General features: G+C 48.1%; 1 protein-coding gene and 1 pseudogene across 2 annotated transcripts in view; one reads left to right on the plus strand and one right to left on the minus strand.

Moving 5' to 3' along the window:
* Nucleotides 1–568: 568 nt before the first annotated feature.
* The window catches only part of EFNB1 (ephrin B1), a 77,521-nt gene continuing 65,544 nt past the window's right edge, over nt 569–12,545 (minus strand). Inside the window, exons 3-5 of the mRNA XM_082208563.1 lie at nt 11,368–11,460; nt 8,465–8,593; nt 569–6,400 (exon numbers count right to left, since the gene is read on the minus strand). Of these exons, the coding sequence (XP_082064689.1) occupies nt 6,012–6,400; nt 8,465–8,593; nt 11,368–11,460 (611 nt within the window). The 3' untranslated portion in view covers nt 569–6,011. The remainder of the gene's footprint in view (nt 6,401–8,464; nt 8,594–11,367; nt 11,461–12,545) is intronic.
* On the plus strand, nt 7,392–8,422 carry LOC309524248 (protein S100-A6 pseudogene; annotated as a pseudogene). Its single transcript has one exon. The product of its transcript is annotated as a protein S100-A6 pseudogene (transcript).

Here is a 12,545-nt window from a genome sequence, read left to right on the forward strand (position 1 = left end):
TTTATTTCTGAAGGGCAAGCAGGGAACCTAACAATTTCAGGGGGAAATGAATAGCATCCTAAAGGAATTTCAGCTCCAGGGAAGGCTGGAAATATTTATGAAATGGCATTCCAGCCCCATCCAAACTGGCCATCCACTTCTGCTGGGGGCGGGGGGAGAGGACTGTGACAGATGAAGGACTCCAAAATGAATCTGAAACAACCAGAGGTTTTGTTTGCCAACCCAGAGATTGCCAAATGGTCAGTGCCCATCCCATGTCTCCTCTCCTCTCACACAGAATTGTAGAATTTGAAAGGGCCCCAAGGGTCACCTAGTCCAATCCCCTGCAACACCATCTGATGATGCCCTTTTTTTGCACTGGGACTGTTTTTTCCGCTGTGGATTCCCCGCCTGGATTTTGGGAGGGTAGCACGCAGGCAATGACACCCCATGTTTGATGGATGAACCCTGCTAAGCCGGACTGCAGCATGACAAAATGTTTTACACCCGTTCTTGTGTGTTATTTTTTTTTTAAGGTTCTTATTTGTTCTGTTTTTCTAAGAAAAAGCAACCAGAAAATAATCCAGAGTTTATACAAAACATCTTTACATTATATTTTTTTCCAAAAAAAGACTAGATATTTACACAAAATAAAACCTCAAAAATACAGAAAGAAATGTTCTTCTGAAGGGGCGGGGTGGGGAGAACAACAACAAAGAAACTGTTTTAGGACCCATTAAGTCAGACACACACAAAAATATCTGATCCTCCTCCTCTCCCCCATTCCCCTTTTTTATTTGGCTGCCCACAACTGGATGAGTTTGTTCCCTTTTGGACGAGGACCAAAACTAACCTTGGCGTTGGACCCTCCTGCAATTGATTGCGCACAAACCAATGGCGACAAGTGATGTCAGGAAAGATCTTACTGATTATGGTGGCAAGGATCATGGACAGGAGGAGGGAAAAATTCCCTGCAAAGTCAGTTTTATGAAGGGGAACTGCCTCCCATGTCGTGGTGGACACGTACGTGTGTTTGACGTATTTCCCTCTATATGCAAAGATGAAGAATATGCAATTTCCACGGTTTTCTTACAGGAAATCAAGTTTCTCAATGTAGCACATTCAAAGAGAATGATTTCAGTTCCGCTCAGCCTGCCATTTCATACCTTCCTGTTTCTTGTTTGCCTCCCCCCACAGGATCTGCTATCTAAGAAATGTATCTATAACCCCCCCCTTTAAAAAAAATAGTAAAAGAAAAACCCTGGCCCCCTTTTTAAAATGTCATTTTGAGTCTGACACAAACTCTCCCTGACTTGGAAAACAGTGTGATGACATGGTAAAGCCAGCCTGGATTTGGTAGTCCTTGATTTCCAAAAGTCGCTGAACAGACCCTGGGACCCCGCCTGACCTGCCAGTTAAATCAAGAAAATGGACAGATGTACTTGTCCAAGGCAGTATGATTCGAGAAACCAATTTGTGCTGCAGGGAAGGTAAGAAGCAAAATGCAAACCACAAAACCTTAGGCTGAAACCAGCATCATCCCTTCCAATCTAGACCTGGGGTTGGCATTTCCTGCAGATATATCTACCACCCATGGATGGCCCACGGCATTTTGCCGCTTGAGGCAAAACAGAAAACAGGTGTCCCTCATGCCACCTCCTCCACTGCTGCTGGAGGCGGTTTGGAGAAGCCCCAGTGAGTGGAAGATGAAAAGGGATGGAGAGAAGCGGGGGGGGGGGGCAGCAGAGACGATGGTGGAGGTGGGAGAGAAGCAGAGGAGATGGGTGGGAGTGCTTCTCTGGGCTGAATCTGCTGTCCCTTCCCAGCCTGCCACCTGAGGCAACTGCCTCACTATGCCTCATGAGTGTACCAGCCCTGCTACCACCCACATTCTCAGACAGAGGGTTCTCTCCCCCCAAACAAACACACACTGCTTTGAACAGCCTTAAAGGACCCTACATTTGTGGCACCAAGAAAGGGATCGTTTGTATTAGGAGGAATGGAGAGATTTTCAAAAAAAAAGAAAGGAAGGAAGGGGGGAAAGCTTCAATTCTTTTTTTAAATAAAAAATAATAATAGCAATAACAACAACAACAATAATAAAAGAGACTGTTGGTTATTTGTGGAGTCCTGAGAAACCTGCCTCCTTGGCTGATCTCCATGGAGCATGCCTGAAAAGTGCAAGGTTTACCTAAAGCCCTTACGGGGTTTCCCACCCACCAACAGCTTCCGGATCCTGCATAGAAATGGGGGAAGAGTCAGTGCATTGGGGGTGGGGGCGGTGGGGGTGGGGTGATAGGCAGGAAGAAGCCAAACTGCATTGGGCATGAAGAAGGTGCAGCTGAAGTAGCCCAACTGGGGAGACCTCAAGAGATTAGCTGGGTGTGTTTGGGTGTGGGTGTGTGATATGTGCGCCTGCTCAATTCTTCCCAAGTCCATCAAGCCTCAGATTATTGCCTTGAGCAGGAGTTTGTATCAAAAGGGAAGGAAGAGAGGGTTTAAGGGCATAGCATGCTGGCAGCTGTAACGGGGGTGGAGGGCACCCTTCTGCGGTGTCTCCAGCTCCATTCAAGGCCTTCTGAGACCACCTGGCCTAGTCAGTTTGAAAGCAGAATCTACCTTTGAAGTGGAGAAATAAGGCTTTGATGCAAGCAGGGAGGGCAGGCAGCTACAGCCTCAGGGAAGCATGGGTGCTGGGCCCATAGGTGTGATGGAGGAACGGTGTTTGTGTGTCTCTCTCTCCCAGAGTAGTGGGGGCAAACCAGGCCTGGGCCTGGGGGCGGGGGCGTTCCTCCTCCCCTACACAAAGTAAGGCCTCTGGCATGACAAATTCAACCCAACAAATTGAGGGCAAATGGCTCAAATTTGGGGGGGGGATGCCCCCAAACCTTTAGAACGTCACAGCCCAGTTGTGGATCAGGCAGATTGGGTGTGTTAGTGATCAAGTGGAATGCAGGGCTCCCCACCCATGGAAAATGTGCTAACCCATCTGGAGACATGGGACATGGGGACAGGTTGGTGGGGAGGTGTCTGTCGCCAGGCGACAAAAGGAAAAAGTTGGAGCAGGGTCTTTGATTGGCGCTTCTGCCCTGATCTGAGCACCCAGCTGGGAATGCTGGTGTGATCAGAGGAGGAGCTGAGCCCCGCTTCTAGTGCACAGCAACAGGGGCCAGGATTCCCGGAGTGCCAGCCGACCATCAAGATTTGTTCCCCCTCTTCCGCACGTGAGGCAGCCAGCCACGGGACAGGCAAGATTCCCCACCCCAACCCCCAACTCTCCTAGGGGTTCTGGAGGCCACGGCTGCGGTTCCTTCCACTGGGGATGCGCCTCAAAGTCAAGAAGTCTGACTGCAATGGGCTTCGGCTAGAAAAGCCATGTTAAGTTGGGCTCTGTCCTATTGCAATAGTATCTCATAAACTCCGTGCCCCTAACTGGATCTGCTGAAGCTTGCTGTGATGCTCTTGGTTCCGTGTTTTATTTAAAAGCTGTTCCCTCACTTGGGTAATGAACTGGTGGTGGAGAAGAAAATTCTTACCACACCCTGGGCAAACCAGAACCTCAGTGCTGTTGCTAAATGGGCTAGTGGGTGACATCAGTGATGGGCTCTCTCCCTTCCATACCATACGGTGTTTGCCTGAGGGATGACGTGGTCCGAAAGTCTTTTCCGACAGAATTTTTTTTGGGGGGAGGTGTTGCTGGGTTTAGATACAGACCTCTTGTGAGAACGGATAAGGTGACGGCTCTCTCTCTCTCTCTCTCTCTCTCTCTCTCTCTCTCTCTCTCTCCCAGCCCCCTCTTGGCCTCAGACAACTGGCTTTTGTCACTCAAAACCATTTGAGACTGAATCGCCCCTCCAGCCTCAAAGTTCATCAACTCCTCTGAGCTCACTGCTTGCTGGACACAGCACGCCAGCAATGTTGGGACGCCTGAGAGAAGCGCTTTTGCACACCTCAAGGCAGCTTCTGTGGAACAGAAAATGATTAGCTGCACAGGCCTGCACATGCACCCCTTTGTTCTCACAAAATCCCTCAAAACTTAAAGCAGACTGCGTCATGTGGCATTTTAATTGGTGCCAAGAACCAGGAAGCAACGTGGTCTTCAGTGCTGGAGCCCCCTGCCTCTGAAAAAAAAAGGTTGTTAACAGTCCCTATCTGTACAACTTCCGAGAGAGATTAAGGGCTCATCCACATTTTTGCTTGACACCGTATTTTGATTGTATCATGGACCGATTCATTCCCTCAGGTCTAAGAGCTTTTCTCGCCGTTCTGCGGCTGTACCTTGTGAAAATCCGGTCTTACCCAGTGAATCAGATCTTATCAGATATGTGGAAAATCTGAAGAGGGATTTTGCTTACCTGAGCTTCAGATCAGCGGGTGAGATTGGATTTTCGCAAGGCACAGCTGTGGAACAGCAAGGAAAGCGCACAGACACAGGGGAATTAATCGGGACAAGATGCATTCCAAATAAGGGCCAAGCAAAAGTGTGGACGAGCTCTAAGAAGCAGGATGAGGACACTAGAAAGGGTAAAACAGTGGGCTTGATTCCTAATGCCTAGGGTCACTGGGTTAGAGAGCAGGTGCAGGCCTCACTGTACAGTGGTACCTCGGATTACAGACACTTCAGGTTACAGACTCCGCTAACCCAGAAATAGTACCTGGGGTTAAGAACTTTGCTTCAGGATGAGAACAGAAATCGTGCTCCGGCTGCGTGGCGGCAGCTGGAGGCCTCATTAGCTAAAGTGGTGCTTCAGGTTAAGAACAGTTTCAGATTAAGAACGGACCACCGGAACGAACTAAGTATGTAACCAGAGGTACCACTGTATTGGTTTTTCGTCCATGGAAAACGGAAGTGCTGAACTTTGTGATTCTGCTTTCCTTGTGGCAGCAAAACATGCCTTGCAAGCCAGTGGCTCAGATCTCACTGAACGGACCCTGCACAGGCGGAAGGTGGCAGCCCGTGTCTCGGACAAGATACAAGGCAGCAAGATACAAGGTTGCCTAACAGCCTGGAGGCGAGGGCTCTTTCCTGTTAAGGTTCCTTTCCTGTTCGTTACAGAACCTGGGCCTCTTTGTCTGTCTGTCTCTCGCTGACTACTGCAGACCTTTATTTTAATTTTTTAAATCTTTTTTCTGTTTTCTAAACTAAAAATAAAGAAGACAGACCTAAACCGGAGAGAGACGGGGAGAGAGAGAGAGAGATGCTCCGAACGTCCAAGAGCAGAAGCTCAAAATAGCAAAGAGGGTCATTGGAGGAGAGGGGTGGATGCCTGTTTCCAGGGCCCTGGTGCAGCTCCCGGCTGGGGGAGTTATGTGTGTAGCAAATAGTTAAAAGAAGCTTGGGAGGCTTTCGGCAGCAACTCTGAGTTCCAACATTCCGCGACTTCAAAAGGAAGTTACAAAAAAGTTAAATGTCGCAGGAGAAAGTCAGGAGCAGACACCTCCCCTCGCTTCGCAGGTTCTCCATCTTTGCCACATTGGCAAACAGCTCCCTTTCCCAACTTATCCTGGAGACCAGGTTTAAGGACAGCTGACCTGGCGTGCACAAACACACACACATTTACACCCCGCCCTGAGAACACCTGAAATCATAAAAGCTTGGAGTAGTGGAATCGAAAACAAAATGGGGAATGAGTAAGAGACGGCGACGGCAACGTTCCCTGGACATGTCCGAAGAGCGAGGGGAAAAGGCACAAAGCCCAAGCACGGACAGTGGTACGTGCTGGGGGGAGGGTGGCGGCGAAGACCTCGGCACTCCCGAGGCAGGAGGGTCTGCTGGCGAGGTCCTTCTTCCTCCTCCTCCTCCTCAACTACAAAATCTCCGAACTACAAAACTAAATTACTGGAGAAGAGGGAGAAGGGCGTGAGGGGCAAGGGTGCTCTGCACTTCACTGTGGCAGCGGGTGGACCGCCTCCTGCCCTCTGCCGTGCAGTGCAGCCGCAAGCACGTTTCGAGCAGGAGGGGTTCCTGGCAGAGGCTGCCCTGCCCCCCTGAGCCCCAGTCTCTAGAAAGCATTTCCAAGGCTGCTGCTCCCTCAAACCTTGTAGTAAATGTTTGCCGGGCTCTGCGGGGGCATCTCCTGGACGATGTAGACGGGGTGCCCGTAGTCCCCGCTCACTTTCTCGTAGTGAGGGCAGTAGTTGTTCTCTGTAGTCCGCAAGGGGATGATGATGTCGCTGGGCTCCGAGCCGCCGCTGCCGCCGCACTTGGGGCTGGCCAGGGTGCTGAGCGACAAGGCTTGCGCCCGCTGCTGCGTATGCTTCCGGTGGCGCTTGCGCAGCTTGATCAGCAGGACCACGAGGAAGATGATGATGAGGATGAAGATCACGCAACCCGCCCCGATGGCGGCGAAGACAGCCACCTTGGAGCTGAAGAAGCCGTTTCCCGGGCTCTGGCCATCCTGGCCGTCCTGGTTGACGTGGTCTGGGAGTGCGAGGGGAGGAAAGAGAAAGATGGGGGGAAGGAAACTTTGGTGAATTGGCTCTGGGCTTGGAAGAGGTTTCTAGAACAGCAATAAACCTAAATCCACTTACCAAACAAAAATAACCTTAGCTATCTTTAGAAGAAGCTGGACTTATTTCGAACCGAATTCATAGTTTTATTATAAAGTAGCATGAAAAAATGCAAGCTCTGATACCCTTAACAAAGTTTTGTTAAACACAATGGGGGAGGATATGTGGCTTTTTGACATGGGAAGGGTTTGTGTGCCAATATCTCATTCCAGTATCTTTTTAAAGGGCTGAATTGATCCATCAGTTACATTAAGCAATGTAGAGTGCAATTTAAAAACTAATCCTCTACTACCTAATTGTTGGAGGGGATGTAATAAACTCAGTACAGGCATCCCCTCCCCACTAATCTGCATCCTATTATGTTTCAAAACCTCCAATTAATCATGGAATTGTAGAACTGCAGAGTCAGAAGGGACCCCACAGGTCATCTAGACAAACCCCCTGCAATGCTAAAGGATCACAGGATTGTGTGTTGGCAGTAGGCCACAGTCAAAGGGGCTGCAAATTTGTTGTGCTGGATTCGATTTGGGGTCTTGCAATTTTGACGAGCTCATGTTTGTTTGTTTTTCTTTTAAAGGAAAGGAAGTTACTAGTTGTCATGATTGTGTGTGTGTCATTATATTACAGTTTGTCAACAAAACTATTATGTATTACGCATCCTTGTTTCTCAAGAAGAAAAGGAAAAGGAATGAAAGAAAATAAAATAAAATGGCATGGGGGTGGGGAAGGATCATATAAAATTCTATAGTGCTGTGAATGAAGTAAAAGGAAACTTAATTGTCATTTCCACTGTCATTTTTTTATGCTTGTGAGAACTAGTATCTTCCTTTCCTTTAAAAAAGAACCCCTGCCTGATCACTTTCCCCTTCTTTTCCTGCCACCCAGCACCAAGCCCCTCTTGATTTCACACCACGGCACACCCTCTTGACCAAGCTACTGGTTTCCTGGTTGCAGCTTTGCACAAATATTAAGGCAAGGAAGGCAGTAAGAACGCTCTAAATAGGGAGGAGCTGATCCAGAAAGCGTGTAGCATTGAAATGAAACTGAGGGAGGCAGAGATCCAGGGACTGGTGGAAGATCCGGACTGCAACAGAGACCAAGAGGTGAACTTCCTGGCACACGTCACTTTCCTGGGTGACTTGGCAATGATTTATAATGAAGCTTTGTGTTCGTAAAAGTGGGTCCCAGTGGTGTCATGGTTTGACGTCCAATAAAATTTAAGTTTTGAAAAGTTGTTTTTAAAAGATGAAGACGACCCCTTCCTGAAACCATGGAGAGTCACTGCTGCCAGTCCATGTAGACAAGATGGAGCTAGATGGATCAAGACTGTGACTCTATACCAAGGCAGCTTCCTATGCTCCTATTTAAATCGGGTCTTTATTCATGAGGACTGGAGCCTTATTTTTAAAAGAAGGGTCATGGCGAAAGCAGCCCTCTCTATTCCTATGGAGAAGTAGCTCAGTGGGGACAGAGCACTTGCTTTGCCTGCAGAAGGTCCCAGGTGCAATCCACAACTGACATCTCCAAGTAGGACTGGGAGAGAGACCAATACCTGAAACCCTGGAGAGGAGTTGCTGCCAGTCAGTGTAGACAAGGCAGAGTGAGATGGACCAAGGGTCTGACACTGCAGAAAGTAGCATCCTATGCTCTTTTACAACAGGGAAACCAGTTATTTTGTGAAGACAACGTACATACAAATGACTCTGTGAACTATCACAGAAGTGCTGCTTTGGAAACTAGAGGCAGGCAGACCCAAACTGACCGTGCTGAAGATCCTAGTGGGCAAAACCTGTATTTTCATAACTTTATACTTGCAAGGGGCTGGGTGTTTCCAGGAATGAGTACTTTTGTTTCATGGAAGCACTGCACCATGGGGTGCATAGTCTGAGTGCATATAAATCATGGGATTTATAGTCTCAAACATTTCCCTGCATTGTGGGGTTCATGGTCTGATTCCTATGCTCCTGCTCTGTACCTGGCTTCCCAGGGTCCTCCACAGGTGGGAGCCGGTTGCGTGGGCTCTGTGTGGCAATTTTGACTGTATTGTCAGAGTCCTTGCTGGGCCGGCTGGTCGTCAGCTGCTCGGGCATCACAGCATTCGGATCTAGGTACAAAGACAGAAAAAATCGGGATGATAAAACTGGGCCCAGAAAGAGGACATAATCTCTCCTGCTATGCACCTGGCCCTTTGGGAGGTGAGTACCAGGCCGGATTATTTTTATCAGCAGAGGAGCATGCAAGGTTAGAGCATGCAAGGTTAGGTTGCTGCTGGGTGTCATAGATCAGGGAAGTCAAGCAGGCAATATAAATCAGGGAAGTCAAGCAGGTGACATGCACTTAAGAGGTGGAAGGAATCCATACAACACTAAAGGATAGGAGTCTGACTTTTGAGTTTGAGCCGCCACTCTAAAATCACATGATTCTATGGCCTCTGTACTTCTAGTCCTCATGATTGCATATTCAATAGCTTGTAGGGCTGTGCAATGTCTGTGAAGGTTTCAAAGCCCCAAAAAGCAACCGGGACTGATTCATTTGGTCTGAATTCTGGGTTCTTAGTGTACGTGCCATGCCTCATACACCAGTGGCTATATTCCCTTCCCTTCTTGATATATCAAGCAAAATCTCACTGAACTACCAACTTTCATTTCAACCTGTTAAAAAAGAAAAAAAAAGTTTCAACGATTGATCCTTGGAAGCCAATGTGTCCCCATGAAGCTGAATCATAGGGTTGGAAGGGACCCCAGGGGTCATCCAGCCCAACTCCCTGCAATGCAGGAATTGCAGCTAAAAAATTCCTAACAGGTGGTCATCCAACTTCTGGTTAAATACCAACAATGAAGGAGAGTTCACAATTCTGGCAATGAAATTAGGTTTTGGTGCAAGCCCAAATATCCTGAGCCACAGTGCTCTCAAGCCCATGGACTTCCGAGTTGGTGGGACCCCCTCTTCTGAAGGAGGCAGGGTTTCCAGACAAGGGGGTGGGGAACAGAGGTGGTGGAGGCAGCACTGGGAAAAGTCTGGTGTCTAGCGGCAGATCTGATTGCATGCGGTTTCCATTTGGCAGGTCATCTGGTTCCTCTGCCCTCTTTTCTTTTTTGAGGAGCAAGACAATTTCTCTGCTATTTCAGAAACTGTTGCGGTCTCGCCTCCCTGCCTCCTCAGTGTCCCCTGAGCCTGAGCAAAGGGAGTGTCAGAGAAACAGGAATCTGTTTTTTTGGCTCCTGCCACTGCGGCTGATACTCTAAACAATGAAAGAACACAAGAAGAGCCTGCTGGATCAGGCCAGGGGTGGGGGTGGGGGGCATCTAATGCAGAATCCACTTCTCACAGCAGCCAGGCCCATTGTGGGAACCCTGAAAGCAAGATATGAGCACCCTTCCCTCCTGTGGTTTCCATAGCAGCATAGTAATGTAAGAAGAGCCCATCTAGTCTGGCATCTTGTTCTCACACTGGCTGACCAAAAGCCTAGTATGTGAAACCCCGAGCACAAGAGCATTCCCACTCCTGCGGTTTCCAGGAACTTATATTCAGAAGCATTGCTGCCTCCAACAGCGGAGGCGGAGGAAAGCCATCGTGGCAAGCAGCCATTGCTAGCCCTTCCCCCCATGGATCTGTATTTTAGAGCCATCCAAGGAGGTGGGCATCACCGCCTCCTGTGGGATGGAGTTCCCTGGTTTAACTATGTGCTGTGTGGAAAAGTACATGCAGGTCCCCCTATCCGCCCGCTTGTTAGCCGCAAACATAAACACCCAAATATCGCTCTATACACACAGCAGATTCAGATATTTGAACAGCCAGACCTTTGCCCACTTCCTTACTTCCTTGCTTCTTAGTTGGCAGAATCCATTTTCAGGCAGAACCCACAAGGAGGGAGGGAGGGAGGACGCAAGATCGGGTGAATCAGGGAGCAGGAGAGCTAAGGCAAATCGTTTCTTTCCCCTTTCTCTCTCTTTTGCTGGTTGGCTGCAGCCATTTTAGAAGTCTTCAGTCAAAATACTCTGAGCCTCCTCTTAAGCCAGTAAATAAATGCAGCCGGTGAAGAAGAAGAGGAGAGCACAGGGTTGGGGGAAGTGGGGGGCAGCGGCTGCCTCGTCCTCCTCACCTGCCTGCTCAGAGTGGAAGACTGAATCTGTTCCAGATTCCAAAGTCCGGAGGGAGGAAAGCCTTCAGCTGCTGGTGGGGGCCCTGTTGCTTTGCCTTTTACACATAACTGCCCTTCAATTGCTGCTAGTTTACTGTGTGGCTTTAGCTGTAATCTCCCTCACTCTTGTGAGGTATTCCTCAGATTCCCCAGAAGGCAGGTATGTGCAATACAAACAGAACAATTAACGAAATGAGGTCTTCCTTAGGACACCTTGGACACATGCATTAAGGCAGAAGCTCCCACCGACTCCTCAGTATTATTATTAATATTGTTATTTGCATTCCTAATTGGCTGCTTACATTTGAGCAGGGTGGGTGGGTTTACAAGCATGCACTGTTTTCGGAAGGAAGGAAGGAGCCCTTCTTCCCAGCAACTTTCTCAATCGAAGTTGTGCCTTCAGAAGGAGAGGAGAAACCAGCAGAGCTACCACCCCAGAAGCCCCAGCAGTGCAGATTCCCTTCCTCGGAGCTGGCTGTGGAGGCACCCCGCAAGGGTGCTGCAGGATAGAGCAGCCTGCAGACTGCCCTCTTCCCTTGTCCACCAGAAAAGCCCTTGCATGCATGTTAAACCACCCTGTTTTATAGAATCACAGAGTTGGAAGGGATCCCCAAGGGTCATCTAGTCCAACCCCCTGCAAGGCAAGAACCAGGTGCACACAGCCAGTCCCGAGGACCAATTCTTGACCAAGTTCCCAAACCGCAGGAGAAATCGCATATAAAGGCTTGGCAACTCACCCTGGCCCACTTTCATTATGATCTTCATGGAGCGTGTCTGGCAGACCCCGCCTTCCCGGTTCTCCAAACCCTCCAGAGACCCATTGGATGTAGCTGCAAAGCAAGAGGAGATTAAGTAAGGGTTAAGGTGATGCTACACACCCCACCCACCCATATTAAGTCAAATTTGTTCGTTTGTTTACTTCAGAATTTATGCACAGCTTGCTTGCTTTAAAAAACTCTCAAAGGGGTTTACAAACCCATAATAACACCATCAGGGAAAAGAACCTTAAAAGTGACTCTTGAAATTCTTTCAAAACATAAAATCAACAGTTAGCTGAAAACAGAATTAAAAATATCCCTCTACATTCTACAAAATTAAGTTGCCTTGCCTAAACAAAAAATGTTCCAAAGTGTATAGGTTCTACCACACTAAAAGAACGAACTCTCACATTATGTGACAGCTGTAACGGTGCCAGTTCCGCCGATTGAAGTGGTCAAGTATGTGGGATATGGTGATCTCACAGGTAAACTGGTCCCCAATTCTTAAGGACTTTATATATTAATAGTAACGCCTTGAACTCAGCCCAGTAGGAAAAACTCCACATAGAGTACATAACAAGAAATGATCGGCCATGCGTTAGAGAAATTTCACATCACTGACTCATTCATCCACAAATGGTGGTGTTAAAAGTGGCAATGCCCCAAAGTCTTTTTGTTTTAGGAAAAAGCTTTTTTTGTGAAACATGCCTTATCACAAAACAAAATATCCCTTTGGATGCCAAAATAGCACCTCTATTGTACTACTCAGAAACGTCTCAACAATTTCCCCATAAGGATCTCATTGCTCATCTGATCGACTGCTGCACAGCTTACTATTTCATGGTATTGCACAACAGAATTGTATAGTTGGAAGGGACCTCAAGGGTCATCAACTCCAACCAAAGCAAAATGCAGACCTGTTTGCAATCAATCAACGCACCTGCAACGCAGGAAAACATGGTTATGGGCCTCTGAGAACAGAACTGGTGGAATGATACCTTATCTTAACAACTGAAATGTAATTAAATAGGCATTTGGTGCTTCTGCAGCAGGTGGGGTGGTTGAAAACGAATTGTTGCTTCTTGCATAAATATGGGAAAATAACAATAATTTAAAAATTGGGGGGGGGGGAGATGGTGCAAAGGAAGGAGAGATCT

The sequence above is a fragment of the Podarcis vaucheri genome (assembly GCF_965113315.1).
Source record: "Podarcis vaucheri genome assembly, chromosome: Z".
Classification (NCBI taxonomy): Eukaryota; Metazoa; Chordata; class Lepidosauria; order Squamata; family Lacertidae; genus Podarcis; species Podarcis vaucheri.